Below are 26,533 nucleotides of genomic sequence, written 5' to 3'. Positions count from 1 at the left end.
ACATGTAGAAAGGACGTGGAACACATTTTACAGTTTTTCTTCTGTTCTGTAGGCTAGGGATCTTTTTGTTTTGCTATGCATGCATGTACTACAGTGAACTAAAATTATGTCCAAACGTATTGTAGTAATCATATTTATTAAGTATTCTATTCTGATAGTGTTTCTTATATATCAAAACACTGACAAAAATCTTCTTTCTATGTTCACAGATTTCCTATTCGATGTTAATAACTTTGTCGTTCTTTTGGAGTCTGTTAGCTGTGAAACACTATGCGCATAAATAGTTGTGAGTGGAAGCATGATCCTGAATTTCCTTTCTTTGGGAGCCATGCTAGATAATTTGGCAGAAGTGTGATCTTTGTTGCTAAATAGATTGTTCTTTGTACCAACTGGTGCTTCTTCATGATGTTTGGTTTACTTTCTGAAACAAATAATATAACTCAACAAATAGAATCAAATAGTCTACTATTGGCAGAAGCATTCATTCAAATATAGAAGAATGATTTCTTTTGGTTTTAAGTGCTGGAGGTGAAATGGGATGCTAATTATTGAGCGACATAATATTCTGCAGTATGTGTAAAGAGTTCCCTGTGCACCAAAACATAACTTACACTGGACATAAGCATAATAAAAAAATTTTGCTTTGTCTCCCCAGGTTCCTTAAGAAGCAGCAACTAGAAATGATCATTTATTAAAAGTTTTGTGCTTATTAAAAACCTAATGTTAACTTGCTGGAAGACAAAATGCCTATTTACACAGTTCCTGCAACAAGTTTCCCTGAAGCACAATGTGCTACCACTTTGCAGAAGACTTCTTCACAGAATACCATGTCTGGGCAGCAATTGAAATCGCAGGTATCAGGAGAAGAAAAGGATAGTCTGCTTTTGCGTTCACAGAATAAGACTGAGGAAATAAATAGGACCTACGTGATTTCAGCCTGTAAAAAAGTGAGTGACCCATCAGCTACATTTAAACTTGAAGGCAGATTAACACTCCAGAGAAGACCTGGAACAGAAAAAATATCAGTGTCCAGTAGTGAACAATTGCATACAAACACAACACAGGGCATGGAAAATACACAAACGGGCAAAAAACTTGCTCTGCAGAGACGTGTGAGGACTGGCTCCATCGAGAACAGTAAAATCAATGAGAATACTGTGCCTGGAAAAGAAAATGATGACTCCGCTGCACAAAGACATTACAAGATTGCACTTCTGCCAAATATTAATGATAGCCATGATAATAAACCAAGCTTTAAGTCAGCTGAGGGTCAGTCAAGTATGAAGTTGCAGTGTAACCTGAACAGCAAGGATTCCTTTGGCTTTGCTGATGGTCTGTGTGAAAATGATAGATGCACGCGTTTAAAATATAGGACAACCGTTGCTGACACAAAATTTCAAAATGAAGTTCCTAAGTCAGAAAAATTAGTTGCCTCCAAAGGTATTAATAGGATATCAGGAGAACGACTGAATGAAAAAGGCGGTATAAATAATCTAGCTGGAAAACAAAGGTTGCAACACTTCATGATAAAACATAACAGTTTGGAAAGACCAAGGACACCAACAAGAGGTTCAACAGAAAGGTTTCAGCATACACCAAAGAACAGCATTTCTCAGGATCAACTGTCTCTGTCCACTTCAAATAAACGAATTCCTCATCTTCAAATTCTTGCTGAAAGGAAAACCAGTGTCTCCAGCTCTCTTTCTGTGAGTAAAAGCTCAAAACCAAGAGAGAACAGAGAAACTCTGGCTGAGAGCAATAGCACCGAGAAAGATGTTTTCAAAGTGGAAAACAGCAAAGTGACTGTAGCTGTGCGTGTACGGCCTTTCAGTAACAGGTTTGTATCCTGGACTTATTTCTGATGCTGATAGTGGCTTTTATAACATATGTTGATTCCTGCTTTGTATTTTTTGAGTTGTTTAATCATTGACCCAATAAGGTTATAATACATACTTTGAAATCAGCTGATATTTCATGCAACATTAAGACAAAGTGAATTAAAACTCTTGATAAAATCTTTATAGGCATTTGGGGCTATTTTTTACATATGCATCAGCTGAAGTATTTTGAGCATGAATACTTTGTTAAAAAAGTGTAATGAACATACAATGATTACTGAACTTTTTATTTTCCATAAGGCAGTGGATTGAAATGACTAACTTAAAGCCATGTAGTTTACGCTTTTTATTTTTTTTCCCCTCTTTTATTCAGAGAGAAAGATGAAAACTCGCTCCTTGTAATCTCCATGAGTGGTTCAGAGACAGTGGTACGAAATCCAGCCACCAACCAAGTTTACAGCTTCAATTACGACTTCTCTTTCTGGTCTTTTGACAAGTGTCATCCTAATTTGGCAAGCCAAGCGGTGATCTATAAAACTTTGGCAGTGCCACTCCTAGAAAGAGCTTTTGAGGGATATAACACTTGTCTTTTTGCTTATGGGCAGACTGGTTCTGGAAAATCATACACGTAAGTTCCTAATAATAGTTCTTAAAATTCTGTAAGAGCCAATTGTTATGCAATGTCATGAAAAGAGATTATATGGAATAGATTTCATAGTTATTGAATTGTGTTAAAATGTTTTCACATATTTAAAACAAATTAAACAAAAACAATAAAACAATATTTATAATAATTGAGAAAAAGTTAGCTGTAGAATACTCTTATGTATATATGTCTAGTGAAGAAAATGAATGCTCTTTCCAGATTTATTTCCGTTCCTTATTACTTCTGTAACTTAGAAGCATATGGCATTTCAACTTCCAAGCTACACAATTAATATTAAAACTAGCTACAGAAGGTTACAAAACTGAAACAGCAGGTTTTTAACTACAGGATGATGGGATTTGATGAAGACCGAGGAATAATTCCAAGACTTTGTGAAGATCTTTTTACTCGAATAGCACAAATGGACAAGCAACAGGTAGGATGCTTATGCCATTGACCTTACACTGAATTATGAGCAAACTGATGCGTTTCAGTATTTTGATACCTGTTGCATTCTTTCATTTTATACCTTAGTGGTGATGCGTTTATTAATGTCTGTATTCTTTTGCTGATTCAGATCTCATTTCTGTTAGTACTTCTGATTAACAGGGTTCTTTAAATAGTCAAAATCAACATTATTTTGCTTCCTTAATGACAATAACGTAAAAAAGAAATATGGCCATGATATTTTTGATGTGTCACAAGAGCAGGATTCTTTCCTCTATATAGCATGTCTTACAAGATAAGGTTTATGTAAGGTAAAAAGAAATCCTAGTGGGTACCGTATTTTTAGTGGAGGCATATTAAAATAGAACTCAAAAGTATGAATTTATCTTTAAACATTGTCACATATCAAAGTGAAATACATTTTAGTATTCTAATTTTCGTATTCTAGCTCAGTATTCTTGCTGAAATTAAAAAAAAAAAAATTCAACTACCCCCATCTGGATTCTATTTTCAAGACTTTAAAGTTTTTGTTGTAAATAATATTTTGTTTTCTTCTCTGTTTGGGGAACAGATCTGTTTTTGCCCCAATTAATTGGTGTAGTAATGGTAAATCTAGAGATTCATAACTGGAGACACAATTAACTTAAACTCTTTAAGAATATATATAAACTACTGATTTCGTGTCTTAAGAAGAAAAGACCCAAACTGGGAACGCAGGTTTGTGGGAATTCTTCAGGTATCTTTATTTTTCTGTCTGACTGTTCTTAAGGCTTTTCTAAGACTGAATTTCTGGTACAGAATAGCTTTTGAGGAACCAGCTTGGCTACAGTACAGGGTCTGAGATCTTTGCAAGAGAAACGATATCCTAAACCAAGGACCCGAGATCTGCATTGTGCAACTAAAGCTTTCCATAGTAATAACACAATTGTAATTTGTGGTTAGAAACTGTGAATATCTCTTAAAATTGTGAAAAGGATTAGAAACTTCTATTTCCACTCTTTCTTGGATAAGGAATATCTGATGCAAAACATGCTGGTGACAGAGGCTGTTCTTTGTATTCTTTTTCTCTGTATGTTTGTTGATGTCTGTAAGGACTGACTCCCAGGTCAGTAGAGCTTAACGTTCAGTTAAACTTATGCAGGCAAACTTCTCTATTTTCAACTATTCCAAATATCTTTGTTGAATTATGCTTGAATTCTTGACTCTGAATCCTGATACCAGTGAATGTGTAATATTCTCATCCTACTGTAGATTTGATAGACACTGAGAAATCTAAGAAGATTATTTATTACTGAGTTTGGCTAGAGAGTATGATTTCTAAGAATGCAGTGCTGCTAGGTATGTTTTGTTATTCCTTTGTTTATGCATTGTGAGTAAGTGATTCGGTTGCTGCAAATTGTCTTGAGTCTTGTATTTCTGACTTCAGGGTTTTTTTCTTCAATCTTATTTGTCTCTTAAATAAAATTCCATTTTATTAAAAAAAAAAAAAATAAAAAAGGGAGGAAAAAATAAGAGATGACCTGGATGCCTTCAGAGGAAGTAGATGTGTTTTCGTTAAAGTTTGTTCATTTGTTTGTTTTTAAATGGCTGTAGTCAGACTCAAGGTTTATTGTTCCATTGGGTCATTCTGTTCCATGTCAGGACGTCCACAACATCAATCCATGCTTTCTCTGTTACATGTATCATGCTGTAGAACTGCAGCCCCTAAGGGAATGTCACTACTGCAGGTGCAAACAAAACTGTGCTTTCATGTACTAAAAAAGCAACACTGAATCTTCTGAGGTGGATGTATATACATTTTTTTTTTTAAGCTTGATAGCTGTCTTCTGGGAATGGCTGTGGATAGAATACAAATAAATTGTAATCTTGGCAATAGCAGGTCCCTGGTTTAGGATATCGTTTCTCTTGGAAAGTCCTTTCAGTACAAATACTTCTAACATTCAGTACCAGGATCTGTTAATCTAGGTTAATTTTTGAAACAAAGGATGATGTTTTGTGGTCTATATTAATAACTTTTATTATTTTATTAGATTTTGTATCATCTTGAAATGAGCTTTTTTGAAGTATACAATGAGAAAATTCATGACTTACTTGTCTTTAAAGCTGAAAGCGGACAGAAGAAACAACCAGTAAGTTGCACACAGAAACAAGTATATGCATTATCTCAAAGCAGTGGCATCTATTCTGTACACAAAAATGCACAAATGACAAGTGACCATTGTTTTGTTATCGAAGTACCTTAGATTGTTGTGAATAACGGGATTCAATCAAAAAATCTTACTATATGACTTCAAGTAAAATGCTTGACACTTTAGAAATGCTAAGCAAAACAAAATCTTGCTGAAATAGAAACAAAAAAAATTCAGCAGAATCTCTCAAAATTGTTGTTAACATCTTTCTTTATCTGCAAAATGAAGATGATCTTACCAGCCTTTATAAAAAGTCTCTTAAACTGTTATTTATCTAAATCTTCAGATTGCATTAAGACTATTCTGTGCAATATGATTTGAGTTATAATCTTGTCATTTAGATGGAGTTCTAAAATGGAAGGATGACAATCTGAGGAAACATCTAATGGTGTCTGGGGGCAGGGGGAGTATTTGCCTAATTGTATTTGATCCATAAGTCTCCTCAGTTTTCAGCCCTACTGAAACGGCCATTCACTTTCTGAAAAGATCTATGTATTTTTATCTACTGGGATACCTTTGCCACTGACCCAATGCATCTAATTGCAGTCCAAAGTACATGAAAAAATGTTAACATTTGCAAAGGGAGAATTTTTCTCCACTTTGTTCCCTCTGTGTATTTATAGCGCCCAGCTACAGAAAACTACTATCACATAAGAGGTTAGCACCAAGTTGGGTAGTATCTTTCAGATTCTTTGCCCTGGATAATTTACTGCTTAGAGCCATGGGGCTGTCAGGAAGTTCCTCTTTTTTCCTTCTCTTTTTTTTTTTTTCTTCTTCTCTCCTTTCCTTTTGTTTGGTTGTTTCCCAAGAAACTGGAGGAGGTAAATACATAAATAAATCAGTGACCTGATTACCTAGTGAAAGATCACTAGTTAAACTCGTTGAGCTAGTTATCGATGCTTGTGTTAGAATATGTAAAACCATCAATTAAAGACATTTGTATTAGTATTGAGACATTAATATTAGTATTATGTTAATATTTGTATCATGTATTGTATAAATATTCATTTATGATAAAGACACTATATTCAACTTGCTGTTGAAATAAGTCCTTTATCCAAAACTTGGGGCTTACGTGGACTAGTTATATAAAGGCTATACTGTCTTGTTTATAGTAGTAGTGCTTTCATCTGAGTTTTGTCAGTGATTTTGAGCCAAGCTATTTAACTTAGAAACCTGATAGATTTATATCACAGAAAAGTGGGTTTTGGAGAATTTCAGTTGTAGGTATTTTCTTGAAAATATTGTTCTAGGTGATTCATGCTAAGTTTTGTTTATGATAAATGTCATGCTAGGGATGTAGATAGACTTTCTCTTAATTTTAAAATATTCCTGAGTGCTAGGTCTAACTACTGCACTTGTAATAATTTTTCTTTTAAAATTATTCTCACCAGCTTCGTGTAAGAGAACATCCAGTGTTGGGACCATATGTGGAAGGCCTGACAGTGTAAGTCTTAACTATTTTCATTTCGATAGGTGTATTGTGTAATACTGAAGGTGTGCTAATTATTATCTTGAGGCTCTGTGAAAGCTTGTATGCTCACCAGTAAATTAGGCAAGATCTTAGTATCCTGTAGTTTTTACAAAAATACATACCCGTGTCTAGCTTGACTTGGCGTATTTCCTCTAGTGTATTACTTTAGTGGAATGAACATGTGGAAGTCTCAAGACAACTGGAGCTTTCATGTTATATTTGGTTTGTGTCTGTAATTGGGGAAATGTGTCAGAACTCAGGCAGCAGTGAAAAATGTAGAAAGAAAACAGTCTGAACACAAACTTTTCTTTTTCCCCCGCTTCAGGAATGTTGTCAATTCTTACTCCGATATCCAGGTAAGAGTTACTTGGTTACCAAAAGGGAATAAAAATATTTCTACTTGTTCCTTCCTTCTCTGCTGAAAACTAATTTCAGGGATGGGAAGAAAATGCTTTACAGACTGCCTAGTAGTCTATATTTCAGCTGATTTTGTAAAAGGATAATGAAGAATAGTCCTATAGAATGGAGCTAAGTGGATACATACAGGCAAGCTTCACTCTCTTCACATGGTTATCTCTTATACTTAATTCTTCCCTTATATAGTCATCATTTCTGTTAATAACTTTATTTGCAAACATTGTAAGCTTCAGTTAACTATCCAAAGTAGGTTTTGGTTTTACATCCTGTCTTCTGTCTCTTACAGAGTTGGCTTGAACTAGGAAATAAGCAGAGAGCAACAGCTGCTACAGTAATGAATGACAAGAGCTCTAGATCTCATTCTGTCTTTACTCTTGTCATGACACAAACGAAGGTATTTTGTATCTGTTCAAATTGGGTAGTAAAAAGTCGTTTTGTATGCTGCCTAGGAAATTGTTGTGAGAATATACTTGAAAATGAATAAGGCACGGGGCATTTTAACTTTGCTTTCTACACAGCAAAACTTGTTTTATTTTACATGTTTTGAGTAGATTCTGATGATATATTTATAGCAGCAATATTAGATATATTTAGACTGGCAAATCTAGGAGTATAGTTCCAAGCTTCTAAGAGTTTTGAGATGTAGCTGAAATACAGTTTGAGACCAGACCTAATTTCCCAGTGGTGCAAACATATCTTAGCTTTGAAGAAGGTTAGGCCATGCAAGGTGGATAGCTGTGCCAAGTTCCTACAGGCGGTGAGCTGGGACAATGGTACAAGATGCAGTTTCTATTCAGTTTCAACACAGTTCACTGAGTAAAGTTACCTTGCTTCAGGATACCTCTCTTACCCATGTGCATTCAGCATATAGGGACTACAACTCTTCATCTGATTTACAGATGTAGAAGAGACAAAACCTGACTTAGTGAGATGAGGCTGAAGTCAGAAGTGAAATAGGTAGAGCTCCTCAGAACTCTACAGATTGCCAGTTTTCTCCATTCACAAATAACTTGTTGGTTTGGGCTTTTTGTTCTTGGTAGCTTTAATTTTTTGACCCAATTCGCTAATCCTTCCTTCTTCCCCTCTAGATTCCCCGCACTCCCCCCCCCGCCTCTTTCGGAACTAGTCTGGAGACTTTTCCGCTGGCTACTTAGCTGATCTTCATTTGCTGAAGTCAGTGACAGTTTATTGTTTTCTGTGGGTACTGAATAGCTGCAACAGTCAAACTTCAGACCCAAACCCATAGTTGGCTAATCTATTGTTTGTGCAGTTTATGCTTATACAGTTATTCAACCACAAACAGTTGATACTATGGTTGAATGTCTGAACTTAGTCTCCTTCAAAGAATGTACACGAAGGTATCCTGTCAAAGAGTAAATGGGAGTGTCAATTTTTTATGGATTTTAAGTGAACAGCTTGTCCTCAGGGTTTTTGGTTTGGTTCGAATGCAAACATCTCCCTTTTTTCCCCAGGTAGAATTTGTGGATGAAGAACAATGTGATCGTAGGCTTAGCAGTCACATAAATCTAATTGATCTAGCTGGCAGTGAATGCTGCTCAACAGCTCAGACCACTGGAGAAAGGCTGAAGGTAAACCAAGACTGGGAAAGGATTGGCAAAGCATCCTTACCTCCCAGGACTGCAGTTATAGAATAATATGCAGCTCTTACACTTATAAGTATTGCACAGCATTTTGCTGGTGAACGTGGATGGCCCTAAGAAGCTGGACTGAGCATGCAGTATGGCAGGCCAGATCTTGCTTAGGACAGCGCTCCCTGTGCAGTTGCATGCCTACTGATCTATTAGAAAGAACGAGAAAAAACTATCCCCATGACTTCCCAAAACATGAATCGGATATTGCGTGGAGCTGGGGGTTGCCACTTCTTTGGGGGTTTCTATGTAAACAGCGTTTCTAGTAAGAGACTTTCTTTCAAGCTGCCATCTTAAGTTCGATGGTTTGTAACAGTACTTATTTTAAAGTCAGGGTCTCTGTTCTTTCCAAATGAAGATCTTCTAGGATATTCTTGCATCTTATTGCTGTTGTTTTAATCAGTGGTGACATTTAATATGCCGCAGCTGTACCATATGTTCAATAAGCACAGTTAAATCACTATAACATCATGCAAGAAAACACAACCACGTTATAATTATTTTTATTTTTGCTTTGTGTAGGAGGGTGTGAGTATCAATAAATCGTTGTTAACGCTTGGAAAGGTTATTTCTGCACTCTCCAAACAATCCCGGAATGGAAAGAAAACTTTCATTCCTTACCGGGAATCTGTCCTTACTTGGTATGTATGCCTCAGAATTTTTTTATGCAGAAGTAAAGGCTTTCTCAGATTGTGGATTCTTCTATTCAGGAGGCATCACATCCCTTTCCTTCCTCTCAACTTCCCTCCCTCTATCTCAAACTATGGAGGGAAGAAATTAGCCTGTTGCATCAGGTAAAGAATAAACAGGACCTTGGTTTGTGTTTTAAGTATCTAACAATCACTCTCAAATAAGTAGCAAGACCCTAGGTATTTTGTATTTAATCTGTCCAGTTTAAAAAATGTCATTTTTATTTCAATGTTGGGGGCTGAGGATTGACTTCTACTCTCCTGTCAAATGAAGGTTGTTAAAGGAAAGTCTGGGTGGAAATTCACAAACTGCTATGATTGCCACAATAAGTCCAGCTGCTAGTAGCACAGAAGAAACACTCAGCACTCTTCGCTATGCAAAACAGGCTTGTTCAATTATCAACGTTGCTAAAGTAAACGAAGATGTGAATGCCAAACTAATCAGAGGTGAGGTTGACATCTGCAGTCTTTGAGGGTTTTTCATTTGCATGTATTTAACTTACTGCTTCATAAGAGTTGTTACTACAAATAATCTATTGTGTTGACTGGGCCACTAGTCAAATAGGCTAATACAGCCTAGGGTATCTTCCTCTGAATATTATTATTCTTTGTCAGCTGTTTTTTGTTGGTTTTGTTTGTGGGGTTGGTTTGGTTTTTTTTACAAAGTTCAGGTGATATCTTAGGCTATACCTGAGAACCTAGAATGAGGAAAAGTATCTCATTTTGAATTAAATAATGGGATGAATTTTCTGCTATTGTACTGAAATGTCTAAACCCTATTTTGTCTTTGTTTTTTATGTATACTGTGTGTCTGGTTTGTCTAATTTAGAATTGAAAGCTGAAATTGAAAAACTGAAGGCAGCTCAGAGAAGTGCTCTGAACACTGATCCTGAAAAATACAGACGTTATTTGCAGGAAATAACATCTCTAAGGGTAAAATTGCACCAGCAGGAGAGAGACATGGCAGAAATGCAAAGGTCGGCCAGTTGTCTTGCTTTAAAATAGAAATGGTTAAATTTATATGCTGTATTTTTTTCTCCTAATATGTTGTGTTATTTTCCCCTAAATATATTAAGGGTCTGGAAAGAAAAATTTGAACAAGCAGAAAAAAGGAAACTGGAAGATATAAAAGAATTGCAGGTACATTTACTTTCTTCACTTTGTTTTCTGTAGGAGATAGTACAGAAAATATAACATGAACAAACCTTGCAGAAGAATTGGAGTAGCTGTAAGATCTGGTTTCCTTAATGCTATTCTAACCAACTACTGCGACTTCTTAGAAAAATTTGATATAGATATTTGAATGCTCAAAATAGTTTTTTATTCAGAGCTCTCTTTTATTTAGAAAGCAGGAATTGCATTCAAAATGGACAATCATTTACCCAACCTTGTCAATCTTAATGAAGATCCTCAGCTTTCTGAGGTGCTGTTGTACATGATCAAAGAAGGAGAAACTACAGTTGGAAGGTATACACCAAATTCGAAACACGATATCCAGCTTTCCGGAGTGCTAATTGCTGATGACCATTGGTATGTAGTATTCTTTTTATACTTGAAGTGAGAGCAGAAAATAAAAAAGAAATCTGAAAATAGAGAGGCATAAACTTTAGTCTATTAAGAAACGTAATTTGCAGTTAACATGAGCTACTGATACCACAAACGTTTCTTGTTTTTAGTGTTATAAAAAATACTGATGGCAAAGTGAGTATTATTCCACTGAGAGAAGCAAAGACATATGTAAATGGAAAATGCATTTTAGACCCAACAGTTCTGCATCATGTAAGTAACTGATTTGGTAAGAGTTATGTGTGCATCTGTGGATTTCTTAGCTTTGTTAATATTACAGCTTCAGACTGCAGGTTCTTTTTAGAAGGCTCTCAAAACGGTAGATATTTTTCTCTTCCTCTTTGTTTCTAGCCCCACCTGTTATGTTTTAAGCACTGTAGATTTGTTTATAAACCTAGAAGTTACAGGAGAAACTTTTTTTTTTTTTCCTCTTTCCCAATAGGGTGATAGAGTGATCCTTGGGGGAGATCACTATTTCAGGTTTAACCATCCAGTAGAAGTTCAGAAAGTTAAAGGGCCATCCTGTGGGAGTACATTTTTGCATGATGGTCCAAAAGATTTTGAATTTGCAAAGAATGAACTGCTTATTGCACAAAGAACACAGTAAGTATTGGATCTTCTTGTTCTAAAAATTAATTCAGTAGTTAATGCAACTGTGCGATAAGATTAAGAAATAAGAAACTTAAGATCATGAATTTTTTCACTGTAAGGCAAAGTTGGAAAATAGCGAGGTTTCCATTTATAATGGAAATGGAAGTCCCAGACTTAAGTGAAATGAGTGTATACTTCTAAGAGATGATCACCACAATCTAGTCCTGTTATCAAGAATGTAGACCGCTATTAAGTGCTGAGCTCCAGAGGTTCTCAAAGTAGCATGCATCTTCCGTTACATTTTTCTCCAAGCACATAATGAGTCTGACTTTTGATGTTTTAGAGAGATTTAAATCCTGAAATGCAAATGCCTTAGGAAAATAAGAAGAACCCGAAGTTACAACCTTAGTCTTCTGTGATGGAGAATTTGAGACACAGTGAAGTGTTATATGTACTTGCTTTGTTCCAGGGAGGTATTAAACTGCAAGACTCATTGACTTAAAGCTTGCTTTTCTGCGTCTTAGTGTGATTTAGTGAGTTTCACAAAATTAAGAACTGTAATAGAAAGGTGCATAATAAAATAAATATGGAAATCAAGTAGACTTTAAAATTCTGGAATGTCTTTCATCTTTACCAGTGTCTACATTTTCCCTGTGAAATAAAAAATATCTAGGTAAAGCATAAAAGTATTTAAAAAAACCAACCAACCAAAGCCAACACAACTCATTTTTACTGTTAAAATTGGAGGCTCCTGTCATGGTAGAAGAAAAGATTAGAACCTCTATACAGCCTATGAGAGATTAAAGCCAGCATTCTAAATGTATGATACTTCTGCTTGTAGGCTTGAATCAGAAATCGAAGAGGCACGGCTTAAAGCCAAGGAAGAAATGATGCAAAGTGTCCAAATTGCGAAAGAGATGGTTCAGCAAGAACTGACCTCACAAAAAGCAGCTTATGAAAGCAAAATAAAATCACTGGAAGCAGAGGTGGTAAGTTGGCATTGCATCGCTGCATCAAACATATCAATGAAATAAAACAGAAACTGTATTATGGGGTTTCTATTTGTTTGTCGTTTAGCTTTTTGGTGGTGGGATTTTTTTTTTTTTTTAATCTTGTATAATGTAACAGTATCTTAGGGAATGCTAAGCCTCCTTCTTCTTTAAAAATCAAAAAAAATCAGCCTTATCTACTTTATAACTACTTGTGTTAGTATCCCCTTCAGAATTTTTCTAGGGATTTTGTTTTGTAGAACTAGCTAGGAACTTAAATGTTAAACTAATGTGAATTTGATGAGGGTGTGTCTTGTATGTAAAAATCCCTGCATAATCTAACTTACTCTTTGAGACTTCTAAGTTACTACAGTGTTTTAGTTACTATGGCTTCTTTTTCTTCCAAGTTTGCAAGCTGCTTTGTTGTTAGTCTTTTAAATACTTTTATGATATAGATAAGTCTGCACAGAATAGTACACCATGGTAAAACAGTAATAATGATGATGGAGTATCTTATTTCTTAAATGTGCTGTATGTGCTGTAGAAGACATAGTGTGATGCTTGTGAACTGGTATATAAGCTTTCATTGCTGACCCCGGGCTGAGTTGTCCACAGAGGCTGCATGCTTTAAATGTATTGAAGTGAAAATAAATCTTAATATCTAGAGATGGATCAGAAGTGCTGTAGAAGTGGTTTTCCTCTTTTCATCTGTCCTTTTTTATATTAGAGAGAAGAATCTCGTAAGAAGCAAATCCAAGAACTGAATAATCAAAAAGCTGCAACTAAAATACAGGAGCTTGAGAAGGCAAAGCAAAATCTTGAGCTGGAACTACACTTCAATAAAAAGCGTTTAGAAATGGAGACCTTAGCTACCAAGAAGGTAACTTAAAAAAAAGGCAGCTTTTCAGGTGATAAACTGTGGTTTGTTCTGCATGGGGTTTTTTGTGGTTGTGTTTTCATAAATGATTATTAGTGAAATGTTTCTGAAGTATTTTTCTTTTACATTATCTTATGCAAAAGAATAGATTTTTTTTTTTATGCCATGAATATGATTTGTATTAAATTTGGGAATAAACTAATGCTGACCTTGTTTTTTATGTAATGTGGACTGTTTTGATCATGTACCAAACTTTAGTGACCATTGCCTGTGCCAAAAGTTATGACTCAAGCATTAATGTAAGTAATGACTGATTTTTGGCTGGTGTTCGTATATATCTGACTGGTGCAACAAATATGACCTTTTTTTGAAGTTGTTGATTTTTAATTCCAGTGTTCGTTTGGGTTTTTTTAAGCATATCAATATCTAAGCAAAACCAGAAAACTCGAAATTTGAAGATGAAGGGTTTCATATTGATATGGCAGATGTCCAATGTAAATTTCATTCTGTTCGGAGAGTCCGTGATGACAACAACCCAAAAAATTGCTTAAATAAGTAGTATTAAAAGTTTCGGATTTTTTTTTTTTTTCTTCGTTCAGGCTCTAGAAGATCACACTATTCGTCATGCAAGGATACTTGAAGCTCTGGAAGCTGAGAAGCAGAAGATTGTTGAAGAAATACACACCCTTCAGAAGAATCGTGGAAGTGGGAATGCAACTGTGGCTAGTATGTGTATACATAACGTTGCAAGGGCAATGCTGACTTCTCTTTTGCTTGACAGGCTTGGATTTAGTAGATGTGGATCCAGAAGTTTTTTTTTTGTTCTCTAATACTTCTCTAACGATCGCGAACAAAAAGAGCCTTTAGGCTGCTGTGATCCTTTCTATTCATAAGCCATGTATACCAGACAGTGATAAAAGCTCTGTTATAATCACACGTGGGGTAGTTAGGTGGATGTACATGTAGTCTGGATTTACCCCGGTTACTTGTTGGTTCTTCCCCAGTTGGTTGAACTGGTTAGGCGTTAACTCATTGAGGAAACTGGAGTAACAGAACTGATTTCTGTTTAGTTTCCAGTCTCAGATTAGTCTAATGTATGGTACTCAGTGTTATGCTTCTATTTCTGAAATACCCTTTACCTGGCTTTTTTTGTAAAGAGTTGTTGGCTAAATTCCATTCAAGTTGTTTGGTTGCATGTGTTTGTGTGGGTGGTGGTTGGTTTTGTTTTGGGGGTTGGTTTGGTTTGGTGGTGTGTTTGTTGTGGTTTTGTTTTTTTTTTTTTTTCTTTTTACCCTGAATTTGTTGCATCACATTGTTTGATCTACTTAATCATTATGTGCTATATTCTTTATTAGTTCCACTTAACTGGAATTCTCTGAAGTTATCTGTGATGATCAAAGAGGCCAACACCATTAGTAAAGAATTAGGGAAAAACACTGTTTTCTACAGGTGAGTATCTGAGTTAGTTAATTATATCCTTCAACAAGAAGTCTGCCACTAGAATTCTGTAGCGTATATTTGGTCCTTAGTTTCTTCAGAGCCAGGAGTTTGTATGCTAGTTTCTACTTCTGCCTCTGAGCACAGGGAGTCATTTTTTCATTTACATTAGTGTAGCTACTAAAATTATTTTATGTATCTTTTGTGAGAGATGTGATATGTCAAGCAATTTCTGTGTTTATAATCAAATTTTATTCTCTGTATAATCCTATCTACAAGCACTTTGCTAATTTTTGCAATATGAATAATGTTTTTTGTTTTTATATTTTTTCTTTAAACTTTCTCAAATTCTTAGGCACGACAAAATTAATGATAAAACGGGAACAGTGTCTTCTGTTCAGGTGCAGGTTCGTAACATCAAACTGGGAATAACAACTTTCTGGAGCCTGGAGAAATTTGAATGCAAACTAGCAGCAATGAAAGAACTCTATGAGGTCAGTAACAACTGAAGACAAATCACTAATAAACAGCAATATTTTGTTAAAGATAAGATTCTGATAATTGTAAGGGAGGAGAATCTTGGGATTTGTTAATTTATGTGATCTTAAACACCAAAGCACATGATCACTTTTTAGTAAACACACATACACATATTTGTCCACCACACTGAAAGAGGGCAGTAGAACTCAATGACTTTATTCAGTTCATTTTCTGTGTAGAGTGTGAAATAGTAAAACGAGGACTGCTTTGTGGTTCTTCTGGCTGTTCACTTGTTTATCTGTTCTAGAGGAAAACTTGACTTTTTAAAGGTATCACTTGAATTTGGTTCTGGTAAGTTAATTTCCTACTGGTTGCTTTTGTCTGTATGTCCTTTAGGTTCTTCAATGGGAATTTTTTAAAGGCATTTTTCATTATCTTTTTTTAAAAAATAAACTGACAGTTAAGGTACACATTAATCCCTTTTTCTAATTCCGTTGTTTTTGATCAGACAAACTGGCTATTTTCTTTTCATTCTGTAAATGTTCAGTACCTTATTTTGGCTCCAAAATACCATACTATCTTTTGTATTGAAGAGGAGGATGTAAAATAGAAGAAAGGGAGAAGTGGGAACAGTGCCTACATTTGATTCCATATCCACAAAAAAAGCTTAGAACCATCGGCTAAAAATTTTTGTATTACATAAAGGCAGATGATTCCAAATTATTGAATACAGAAATGCTTACAGTATCAGCTCTTATTTGCTGAGTGGATGGTATTACTTTAGTCTCCTGAAGAGAGAGATGGTGTAAGAAATAAGTTTGACTCCATGTGAAGAGACAGTGTTTCATTGCATTCCATTGCCTTTTTTTTTTTTTCCCCTGTTTTAGAGGTGAAGGCTCAAGAGGCCTAAGAACTTCTTAAAAACCCCCCAAAACCGACAACAAAAAACCCCTATTGGATCTGGTGGCCTTTAAAATTACTTTTTTTTTTTTTGTAGCTCTGGAGTATTCTGGGACTTTCCAACCTCCAGGGCTGATCATTGCACTTTCTTTTTCTATATGTTTCTGCTGTATGAATTGAAAGTTGGTTTAGACTGCAATGAAATAATGAAAGGTAAAGGAAGGAAAATTCTTGGAGACGAGAAAGAGCTGGTTAACATGAAGGAAGGATCCAAATCAACACAGTACAACTGCAATGATCCTGTATTTTATGGTATACCAGTTTAGGGGTTTTTTGATTAATATGCAAAAGAAAAATATATATTTAAGACCAGGTTTTGTATTAAGAGAACAGCCTGTCTTATATTGTTCTGTGCTCAAGTTTGTGATTATCCTGATCATATAAATTCTTTTCATTCCAAAATCTGTATCATGTTCAGCCTGGAGCGCTATTGAGAAATGGGTAGGAATTACTTCAAATAATGTATAAATAAATATTTGGATGCTTGCTATTTCTGAACGCAAATCACATTCTGGCATAAATAGCATACCTGAAGTTTGTGGAGCAAGAAATCTCAACTGTTGGGGCACTGAAGGTGCTTGTAGGGAAAAACACGAAGGCTTTTTACACTTCAGAATGCTCTTTTTCCTACATTAAAACAAAAATTGTGTCTAATTAAGGAATTATGTTTTATTTGAAAGAATAACTTATTCATACTTTTATTCCAGATATCTACTCATGTATTTCAGTATTTTGTCCAAAAAGGAAAAAAAAATCAAAGAAAAGCCAGGAAAAAATGAGGAAACACTCCTTTATGACATAACTCTGCAATATCGAAGTATTTTCAGTGCTAGAATAATATTGCTGTATTTATTACTAAAAACTGTATCTTGGCAATTTCGGAGACTGGATTATATTTCCTGTGGAAAACTATTGCTAAAACTGTTATGCAAATCCAGGTATAAAAATAAATAAAAATTGTATTATATGCCCAGATTTTTAATAAATCTGGCATGTGGAGAGAGCTGTGAAAAAGTTTTGTACTTGGTGTTCCTGTATCTCATGCTGGGTAGCTAGGTGTCTTCACTGAATATTTATCATGTTTTAGTTTGTTTTCAAACACCTGCACCTCAAGTTATCTGGAAGTCAGTTATCTTGTAGATTACACATATCCAAACTAAAGAAAAAAAATTAAAACTACTGTTTTCCTGTTAGTAGAACATGTTGTCTTCATCCATATGTTGTATGCTTTATTATTGCTTTCTGTTTAACCCTCCTTCTCCCCTGTGTGTTCTTGATTTTTTTTCAGAGTAATGACAGCAATAAAAGTGCTGATGTATTTTATGACCCTGCTGATGAGTGGGAACCTGACCTTTCAGGTGCCTCTGTTTCCTGTCTTTCCAGAAGAAGGTGATACTAATTTGTAGCTCCTTCCTCTATGCTTAAAACAACTAAAAACATAATTTGTGTAATTATCTAAACATGCTTCTGTAGCACTAATGTAGCCTTTTATTTATTAATTCTTCTTCTACCTTATAATAATGTCCAATTTAAAAAATAAATGAAAAGTTATGTATACATTTGTGAGCAGGGTGGAAAGTTTAAACTAAATATCTTGCTTTACTACACTTTACTGGCTTTGCTTTTGAAATGTTAATATGCAACATGTTTCTAATAAAAATTACATGCCCACTGAAGCAGTTGACCAGATTAAACAGCAATGTTCCTGAGGTCAGGCATAGTATATATGCGATGTATGTCAGATCAGTGCCAGTGTGTTTTATGTGTGACTATTGACAACTAGATGGAGGTAATTAAAGACTTTCGAATTATTTCAGAAAGCCATCTCAGAAATTGATACATTTGTCTGTAGCACAGGACTCTGGATTAACCTGCAGAGGACCCACAGGTTAAGGTTATAGATACCTATGGATTTAATTAATAACGCAAGCTGTTGTGCAGAGGCCCTGGGACAAACTGGGAAGTCGAGTCTGGAGGTCCAGATCAATGGCATTACACGGCCAGGCACAGGTGTGGTTACAACACAACTGTGGTGTTAAGTCAGGCAGGACCAAGGACTGGAGACTCATCTGAAATGCAGCTCCAAGAAAAGTTGGGGAGCCCCTGCTGAGTCTCCTTCCAGCTGTTTCTTTAATGCTTTAAGGCTGGCTGAAGCTTCTTGAGCAGCTGTTACCAAGAGCTGCCCTTGGGCACCAACAGCTAAGCACCCAGAGCCAGGCCAGCAGGTAGGAAAGAAATGTGGTTTGTTTGAGGTTCTAGAAAATAATAATCCAGTAGTAAACCAGTACCTTAAAAATTGAATGTGGAAAGAATATCTTGCTGTAGTAGCAAGAGCCTGAGGAAACTAAATAGGATCTATCCTACAGGCTGTATTGTCTTATTTTCACACTGGTTTAGGTTTTGTTTCTATTAATTAAAAGTAGATGTTGGTTTTGTTTGTGTGATGTCTGTTAACGTTCATTGAACTTTCAGTGAGTATGAGGAGAGAGATGATTTTCTTTTAAAGTTTTTTTTTTTTATATTTTCACTCTATAAATCCTTTTCTAGAAGTAGAAGTTTCATGAAGAACAAGAGAATTTCTGGATGTTTGTCTGAGGTGAAATTGCAACCCATTCAGAATATGCAGACTTCTTATATATCAGGTACTTACTATATGGCAGAACACCTTTCCTTTCATATTGAGAACTTGAAACTACTACCTGTCTAAATCATATGCACTTCTAATAGTCTTAAAAAACCCCCAAGTATGAGTTGGAAAACAAAATGAAAAATATCCTGCCTGTAGCATCTTCAAGCTTATGATATCAAGCTGTTAACAGTAGGGGTTTTTTTGTATTTTTTGATTATGCTTGCTTAGGGCAAGAACTTCCTGACCAATACTTACAACCATTATTTAAGAGACTTACATAAAACATTACTCCACTTAACTATGCGGGTTAACTGGAGAAAGATGATAGTTCACGTAACAAATTGCCACAGGCTGAATCGTGTTGTAAGAATTTTGAGACTTTGAAGTTGTTGCTGTTCAACTACTGATGTTCCCTCAAGCTTTTTGTCAGGTTCTGTAAACTTTTTTTCTGAAATATTAGATGCTTCAGTCTTCCAAATATGTTTATGGCATTCGGTTTGGCTGGATTTCATTATTTGCTGTCTCTGTAGGTTCAATTGTTGAAAATGATGGATTCATGTTAAGGAATTTCATTATGGAACTTGTCTTTGTACTAACTGAATCTAGAAATGAGGTAGAATGTGGCATATGTGTTTTTTCTGACTTACTATCTTGACTAGTTGAACATTGCTGAAGAAGTAATATAAAATAGTAATTGCGAAGACATGCTGATTGCTAACTCCTATGAAGAGTTTCTTCATAGTGTGTTTTGCTTTGACATCGTACAGGTTCACAGAATAAGTCCAGCATATGCCCAAGCCATTGTGAATCGTTTCTTCCTGGAATTTGCAAAGAATCTATAAGTTCAGCTTTAGATTTACTGGAACAGAATCATGAAGGAGGACAGAGCATAGCAGATAGTCTCCTAACTAATTTGTTTATAATTTTCTCTGGAGTTTCTGCCATTTCAAAAGCCTATGAACAGCAAGATGAAGAATGTCAAGAAAACTGTAAGTCTCATTCTCGTAACAGTTTAAAGTAAATGTATTGCTAATGACTTGTCTTTCAGATGCACGAGCATTCATGTGTTTGCTTATCAGAAGAATTAACATTCCTACTTCGATATGCAAAGGAGATCTTCTGATAGATCTCTTTCTCTTTTAGTTTTCTCGCTTGATCATGCTGCTCAGTCCTACAGCATCAGAATTATCTCTGCTTTTGACCAACTTGTGGTTCTAACCAAGCTCTGGCTTAACAATGTCCAGAAGTGCTCTGGATCTGTAAAAGTTGATGAAGAAATAAAACAGGAAGTAAAGAACTTGGGAGGTTATTTACAGCTACTGTTGCAGGTAAAGTGAATTAAAGACTTCATCTGTGTGTAGAGAAGTTCTATGCATTAATGCAGTATGTACTGCAGACTTGAATGTCCAACATATGCAATGACATATGGACACACTGAAGGAAAATGAACAGCAAAGGGTGCAGTTCTGCTGGCTAAACTGGTACTTCCATATGCTAGTTCAGAGTAATGCAGACCTTTCTGTGCCCAGGCCCTGGCAATAGCATAGGTGCTTAAACATAAAAGAGGAAAATGAAATATGCAGTGACAAGAAAAAATGCTAGTTTACTTTGTGAAATGCTGCTATTTAGAAACCAGTGGCCAGTAAATATTATTCTTGTTCATGCTACAGCCTTGTGAAAAGTAGTGTTGTTTTTGTTTGTGTGTTGTTGGGGTTTTTTATTTTTTTTTAACTGTGTAAGTATAGTGATACCATTCTTTGTGGTTGTAAGGTATGGTCTTCTAGCTGTGGTAGATAAACCATTGGAAATAGGAAGGCATAAAGCTGAAAATGCCTCAAGCTATTGTGTGTTACAAGCTCCTTTGTTATAGAAAGCTTGTGCTCTTTGAGCAGAGGTGCTCTCTAACTTCAGTGAATGATATGCCTTTATTTCTCAGGGATGTTCTTCAGATATATCCTCAATGGTAACAGAAGCATGGAGCAAAGTAAACCAAACAGTAAAACAAACAATGAAATACATAGGACACTTGGCAGTAATCACAAGAGCTGATATTTCCTTTTCTGAAGAGAACATTCCTGCAACTAGTCCACAGGTGAAAAAATGTTGATTAGAAATAGTAATTTTAATGTTGACATCACATTTTTAGTAACTGTGACCAGAAGCACATTGTTCCATATAACACTTAATTCAGTTGATCAAATTGTTTTGAGACTTAATTTAATGCATCATTTTTATGGTGAAAATGGATGTGTCTTAATACCCTTGGCATATTTTTGCCTTAAAAACAAAAACAAAACAAAAAAACCCCCACCACAACAAACCACACTTAAATTCTGTATAACTTCTACCTGTAAAGAGAGAGAAATACTGTGGTTTTGGGATTGTATCTGCACTGAAATTGTACAAGTCTACCTATTTCATTGGAATTCAATACTCATTTCTGCAATCCGCAATTAAGTACCTCATAGAATTTTCAGAAATCTGAAGAAAATTAGAAAAAGGAGGTTCAAGTGCTGAGCCCCAGTGGTCTAAAAACGACAAGTGACTGAACAGACCATCGCTGACCAATTTGTTCAAAACAAAATTAGATTTCCAGTCCATGACAGAAAATCTGTTTTAATTCAAGACCATATCAGTTCTTTTAATCATTATGTGTATTGAATCTTTATTTTAAAAGGACTTTGTACTTGCCATTTCTGATGGAGTAGCCTCAGGGCTGGAGTTTCTCATCGATACTGTAGAAGAAAAAGCAAGAATGGTGCAGAAAGAACTCATGAAACAGTATCCACAAAATGAGGTGAGATGAAAGTAAGTTTAAAAACTACTACTGTATCTTAAAGACACTTGATCACGTTCTTGTATTTTTCAGCAATTCTATCTAGGAAGTTTATAGCAGGAATACAATTATGGTTAGTAACAGAGGTTTGAGATGGGTGGTAAGTGGAATATTGGCTATGATCTCACAGAATTTTTTACAGTGTTTAGTCTTTTACTCATGTAGACTGAACATTTAAGTGTATTTTATCAAGAATGATTTCTCTGTGCATCGGAGGGCATTTTGTGTAAAATTTCACAGTGTAACCAAGAGAGAGTGAATATGAAAACTGTCACAAAGAAGCAAGTGGACCGTTTATTCTGTATGCTACTGTTGAGTTTGTAAAGAGATTGCATATTTAATATGCAACACTTTATGATCCTGGAAGTTAATTGTTATTTTATATTTATAATAGTAATCACCTCTGCTATTACTACATTTGCTGTTATTGTCACAAAGATTATTAGCAACTTTGAAGACTTCACGTTGTCATACATTGTCCTTACAGTCCCAGTCCAAAACAGCATGCTATCCAAATATTAAAATAGCTCAGTGCTATCTTTTAAGAACTAGTATTCTTGTGTGCTTAATGCTTGTGGTATGCTGAAGCACTTTCATGAATTAAGCACTTTCATGAATTGGGCACTTTAGAGGGAAATTGATTGACTAATGTAGCTATTTAATAGCACAGAAGTCAGAAATATCTTGCTTGATTTTGTTCTATGCAGAAATCACAGCTGACTTTGAAATACTTTCCAGGTTGGTAAGCAGCAGTGGTAATTTTGAGCAACTTCTTTATTACACTTTATAGGAAGGTTACAGCAAATTCTTTATATTGTATTAATGAGTTGTTCCTGTCACTTTCCAAACTTACTGTGATATGGAAAGGAATTACATCAATCAGAAGCTTTCATCTCTCATAATGAGACCTTAATTTAATTATTCTTGTAATTTTAAGAGAGAGACCCTTACTACCTCACAATAAACAAATGTGTGTGTATTTCCCTCTGGCCCTAGATAGCAGTTTAGCAGTTTATATTTTTATCAAATTGAATAGTTTTGGGTTGGTTTCTTTTTGGTGCGCTGAAGCCAGACTTCTGAGGAGGAGCTGCTCTTTCATGAAACAAACATACTATTATTGGTGTGTCTAATGTATTTTGGCACTTAGAGCAGGCTTCATTACATGGTAAATTCAGTAGTGGGTTGTTTGGGTTTTTGCCTCGAGAGGGGTTTTTTTAAGCTACAACCTATTATTTTCTTCTTGTTTTGCTTAGGTGACATATCGTGAGGAAGATGATACTATAGGGAGTTATACAAAGCAGAGAATAAAGTATAAGGAATAAGTGCTATAGTTAAAATATTTCTGTGACTGTATGAAAATTGCAGTAGGCAAGCTAGAGTACCCCTTAGAAATATGCCACTTTGTTAGCAGCTGAGCCATTTTGACAGAAAGCCTAGCTGAATTCCAAGGAAATACTTTGGAAAGACTGAAATGTTCTTTAGCAATGTACTGGGTGTACATAGTGTACATGTTTCCTTTCGATGTTGGGATATATAGGCTTGTTCTGCCACTTCTCCTCTGAATAAATGTGTTTTGTGCAGACAGTATGGAAGGCCAAAGGTGACAGGTCACCTGTGTCTAAGCAATCCTGTCTTCTGCCTCGTGTTTTTTCTTTTTTTTTTTTTCCAAAGTTGGGAAATTTGTAGAACTGTGGCCAATAAGAAAGTTTCCTTAATGAGTTGGGATATAGAAAATACTTATTTCCAAATAATTTATTACTACTTAAAAATCTGTAATAGATAAACTGAAATAAAGGGTTCAAATAAGTTAAAGAGGAATGATAAAGTTTGTCTCAAGGAAAGCAGAAAGTTCTTCATATTATGGTTTTCACTGTTGTCATTCTTAATCCTACAGATAATAGTGAAATTGTTCCTATATGCTTGCTCAACTCCCAAATGCTTCATGTTTCCAGCAAAAGGAATTGAGCAGTCTGCTTTCCAGATAGAGCTGTTCACTTGCAACAGATTGCTGTGTATTTGCAGGATTCCTGTATATGCTTGTTGCTGGTGGAACTGATGTGAAGTCAGGGAGAGAACACCAGGGTGTTAACTAGGAGAGAATCCCTGCCACTTAGAATGACAGCAATTTAAAAAGTACAGCACAACCTTTCTGTATGGAATATTTAAATTTGCTCATTTGATCCTTCCATATTAAGTGGTTATTTAAAACCTCGCAAATATATTAACAGTTAGCAATGTTTTCTACCAGTTAACATTTTATTTGAGAAATTGCATGTTATGTTGCAGAAAATGTTACTACTGCTTTTGAGTATTTTTCTCATTAGTATGCCAGTGTTCATTGTTATCCTTCTAAATATTAATGTACTTTTTACTGTCTTGTATCAACTGTACAATGTAATTATAAGTTTCTTTGTAGATTCAAAATCGAATAAAGGATAATGTTGTGGCATTAGCCAGATTCCTTGAAAATAACGTCTCTTACTGCAGAAAGGTAAGAGAAATGTTTCACAAAATGTGCTTTGAGTCTGGGGTTTAACTTTAAAGGATGCACATAATGAAGAGGAATTGAAACTACCTTCTGTATATTTACAATTGCATGATAACGCTGTGTCAGTGGTATTCTTATGATTGGAACGCTAACTGTTCTGCCTACTGCATTTCCACTCAAAACTATTTGATTTTAATTTTACTTAAGGTATTTCGGGAGGTGCTTGTATCTTCCTTAGTTTTGTTCTCATCATGAACACCCTAATCACCTGTTTTGTTTTCTTTTAAGTCGAAAGCCTCAAGTTCAGTAATGCTAGTTGAATTGTGTTATAGCTGCTGCAATAGTTTATGGCTGTAGTTATTGGTATTTGGAGTTAAAAGCCAGGATAGATTACTTTCTCTATCTACTAAGAGCCAAAACTTTTCTGGACTTTACAGTTCTGTTTGCTTTTTTTCCCTTTTCTCCTGTCAATCTGCACTTCTTCTTGGACCTATCTTAAGTTTTGTGACTTGGCATCGCTTTCGTTTTGTGTTGCAGCATTGGCCCGTTCTATGTGACTGAATCCTAACAGGCATGTTTAATAGTTAATATACTGTCATGTATTTTTTTTTAATTGCTCTTAATTAATACAGAAAGAAATAGAATCTCAGTTACCAGAAGAAGAATTTCTATATCAGGAAATAAAGAAAAGCACTAACATTGCTGTGAAATATTTGGAATTGGAGCAATGCCTAGCTGAAGTCTATCAAATTGCTTCTTCTATATTACAAGGTATTTAGCTCTGTTATTACCTGTCGTGATAGTAACCTGTGGACTACAGGAGACCTGTAAAACAACAGTGACAGCTGAGATACTTGGCCTCTCTTTGCAAAATGCTGTATCTGATTTTTCTTGTTCTTGTTTTTTGTAGGGTCGTACAGAAACACAAACCTTCTCAGGAGCTTTGCAGAAAAGATTTGTGTCATAGCTGGATATTTTAACAACTATTTCAAGTTATTTGTTGTGTCTTCTACTTCTGCCAACAATCCTATCCAGAAAATACCTCTGCCTTTTATGAACTTGGATGAATTGGACTCTCTGGTTGATTCCCTTATTAAGAATTTTGAACTTGAACAAGGACAGCCATCAGTGAAATCTCAAACTCTTTGTAATGAAACTATCAAGTCTCGAGGAGGACAGGTTGAAATGAATGAAATTGAATTTGCTTGGAAAGAGAAGGGAATTTCAAAACACACACGTAAACTCCAGTCTTCACCCCCGTTTCCTGCAGAGCTTTCACCTGGTATAATAGAGTGGGTATAAAACGCTGTTGTCAAGAAATACATGAAAGGAAGGCAACATATCACAAAAAGCTAAAATTTATGCCTAATATTACAGTAAGTGGCATGAAAGTAAATTACATTGTATGAGGATAAGTACCCTAAATTTCACAAGAAAAACCAGAATTCCTTGAGAGGCTGTTAGACTTCAAAATATAGTGCCTTTTGTTTTAATAAAAGTCTTGTTATTACCTAAGCCTACAAGAATAATTTAACACAGTAAGTATAAAGTCTTTGGAGATAATACGAATGGAGAAACTAAAAACTGTTAAAATAACTAGGAAACACAGTAAGTGCTTTGTAGGACATTCACATCTCTTCATCTTAAACCTTTGACTTAGGACTCTTGTGTAAGAGTGGAAGGAGATACTGTTGAAGGGCATTTGTAACATAATTTTGTGTTGCATACAGTTAGATAAGAACTGCCTTTCAATCTTAAACATTTGAAAGGTAGATTATGTCAGTACCAATTTTTTTAACTTTTTTTTTTTTTACTTCTGCTGCATTTTGATCTAATAGTGCTACTGCAACATTTTGAAGTGTTTTTTATGGCTTTTATTTTTGAAATGTCAACCTTTAAAAAATACATATTAAACAAAGCACTTTGTATTTATTTCTGCAGGGGAAAACTACAGAAGATAGAGATGGTAAAAGTATTTTACAGCCTTATTTGAGGAATGCTTTTTTTTAGTGGTTTTGTAGTCCATTGAAAAATCTGGGCTTAAAGTATCAGTGATGATGCTCTTCAACTCATTCTGAAGTAAGTTCATATTGAGTGTTGTTGCTAGTGAATTCTTTTGATTGCTCAAACCACTTTCAGTACTATTCATAGTGGATTAGAAGCGTAGCTCTTCCTAAGTAATATGTAAGTCATCCCATGAAGTTGTAGAGACCTTTCCCAATCAACTACTTCCTTGTGCTTTTTACTCTAGTCATCATTTAACCTCTTACATTTAGTCTGCTGGTTGAAGCTAGTGAAAATTAACAGCAAGGATGAAAATGAATTTGAATT

The 26,533-nt window shown here is 35.2% G+C and overlaps 1 protein-coding gene across 1 annotated transcript; it reads left to right on the top strand.

Annotated features, from left to right (window-relative positions):
• The first annotated feature begins 743 nt into the window (after positions 1 to 743).
• On the top strand, positions 744 to 26,195 carry KIF14 (kinesin family member 14). Its single transcript, XM_065657012.1, has 30 exons — positions 744 to 1,837; positions 2,212 to 2,466; positions 2,833 to 2,920; positions 4,962 to 5,060; positions 6,515 to 6,567; positions 6,920 to 6,950; positions 7,298 to 7,405; positions 8,484 to 8,600; positions 9,183 to 9,301; positions 9,624 to 9,796; positions 10,179 to 10,326; positions 10,426 to 10,489; positions 10,695 to 10,879; positions 11,026 to 11,128; positions 11,358 to 11,518; positions 12,348 to 12,495; positions 13,223 to 13,375; positions 13,972 to 14,098; positions 14,728 to 14,821; positions 15,165 to 15,303; positions 17,538 to 17,638; positions 18,797 to 18,891; positions 19,646 to 19,867; positions 20,022 to 20,206; positions 20,815 to 20,970; positions 21,556 to 21,675; positions 24,131 to 24,205; positions 24,835 to 24,973; positions 25,113 to 25,494; positions 26,144 to 26,195. The coding sequence occupies exons 1-30, from the start codon at positions 744 to 746 to the stop codon at positions 26,193 to 26,195; spliced, it is 4,986 nt and encodes a 1,661-aa protein (XP_065513084.1).
• Positions 26,196 to 26,533: the final 338 nt, after the last annotated feature.

This window comes from Caloenas nicobarica, chromosome Z, assembly GCF_036013445.1.
Source record: "Caloenas nicobarica isolate bCalNic1 chromosome Z, bCalNic1.hap1, whole genome shotgun sequence".
In the NCBI taxonomy this organism is placed as follows: Eukaryota; Metazoa; Chordata; class Aves; order Columbiformes; family Columbidae; genus Caloenas; species Caloenas nicobarica.
This window is presented reverse-complemented; position numbering and strand designations above follow the sequence as displayed.

What these genes read in the sequence shown, in the direction of transcription:
- KIF14 (XM_065657012.1), top strand. Translation starts at nt 744, where the DNA reads ATGCCTATTTACACAGTTCCTGCAACAAGTTTCCCTGAAGCACAATGT. An exon ending in ATTCTTACTCCGATATCCAG is followed by an intron (nt 6,951 to 7,297) that starts GTAAGAGTTACT and finishes TGTCTCTTACAG; the next exon opens with AGTTGGCTTGAACTAGGAAA. An exon ending in TGGGAATGCAACTGTGGCTA is followed by an intron (nt 14,099 to 14,727) that starts GTATGTGTATAC and finishes ATTCTTTATTAG; the next exon opens with TTCCACTTAACTGGAATTCT.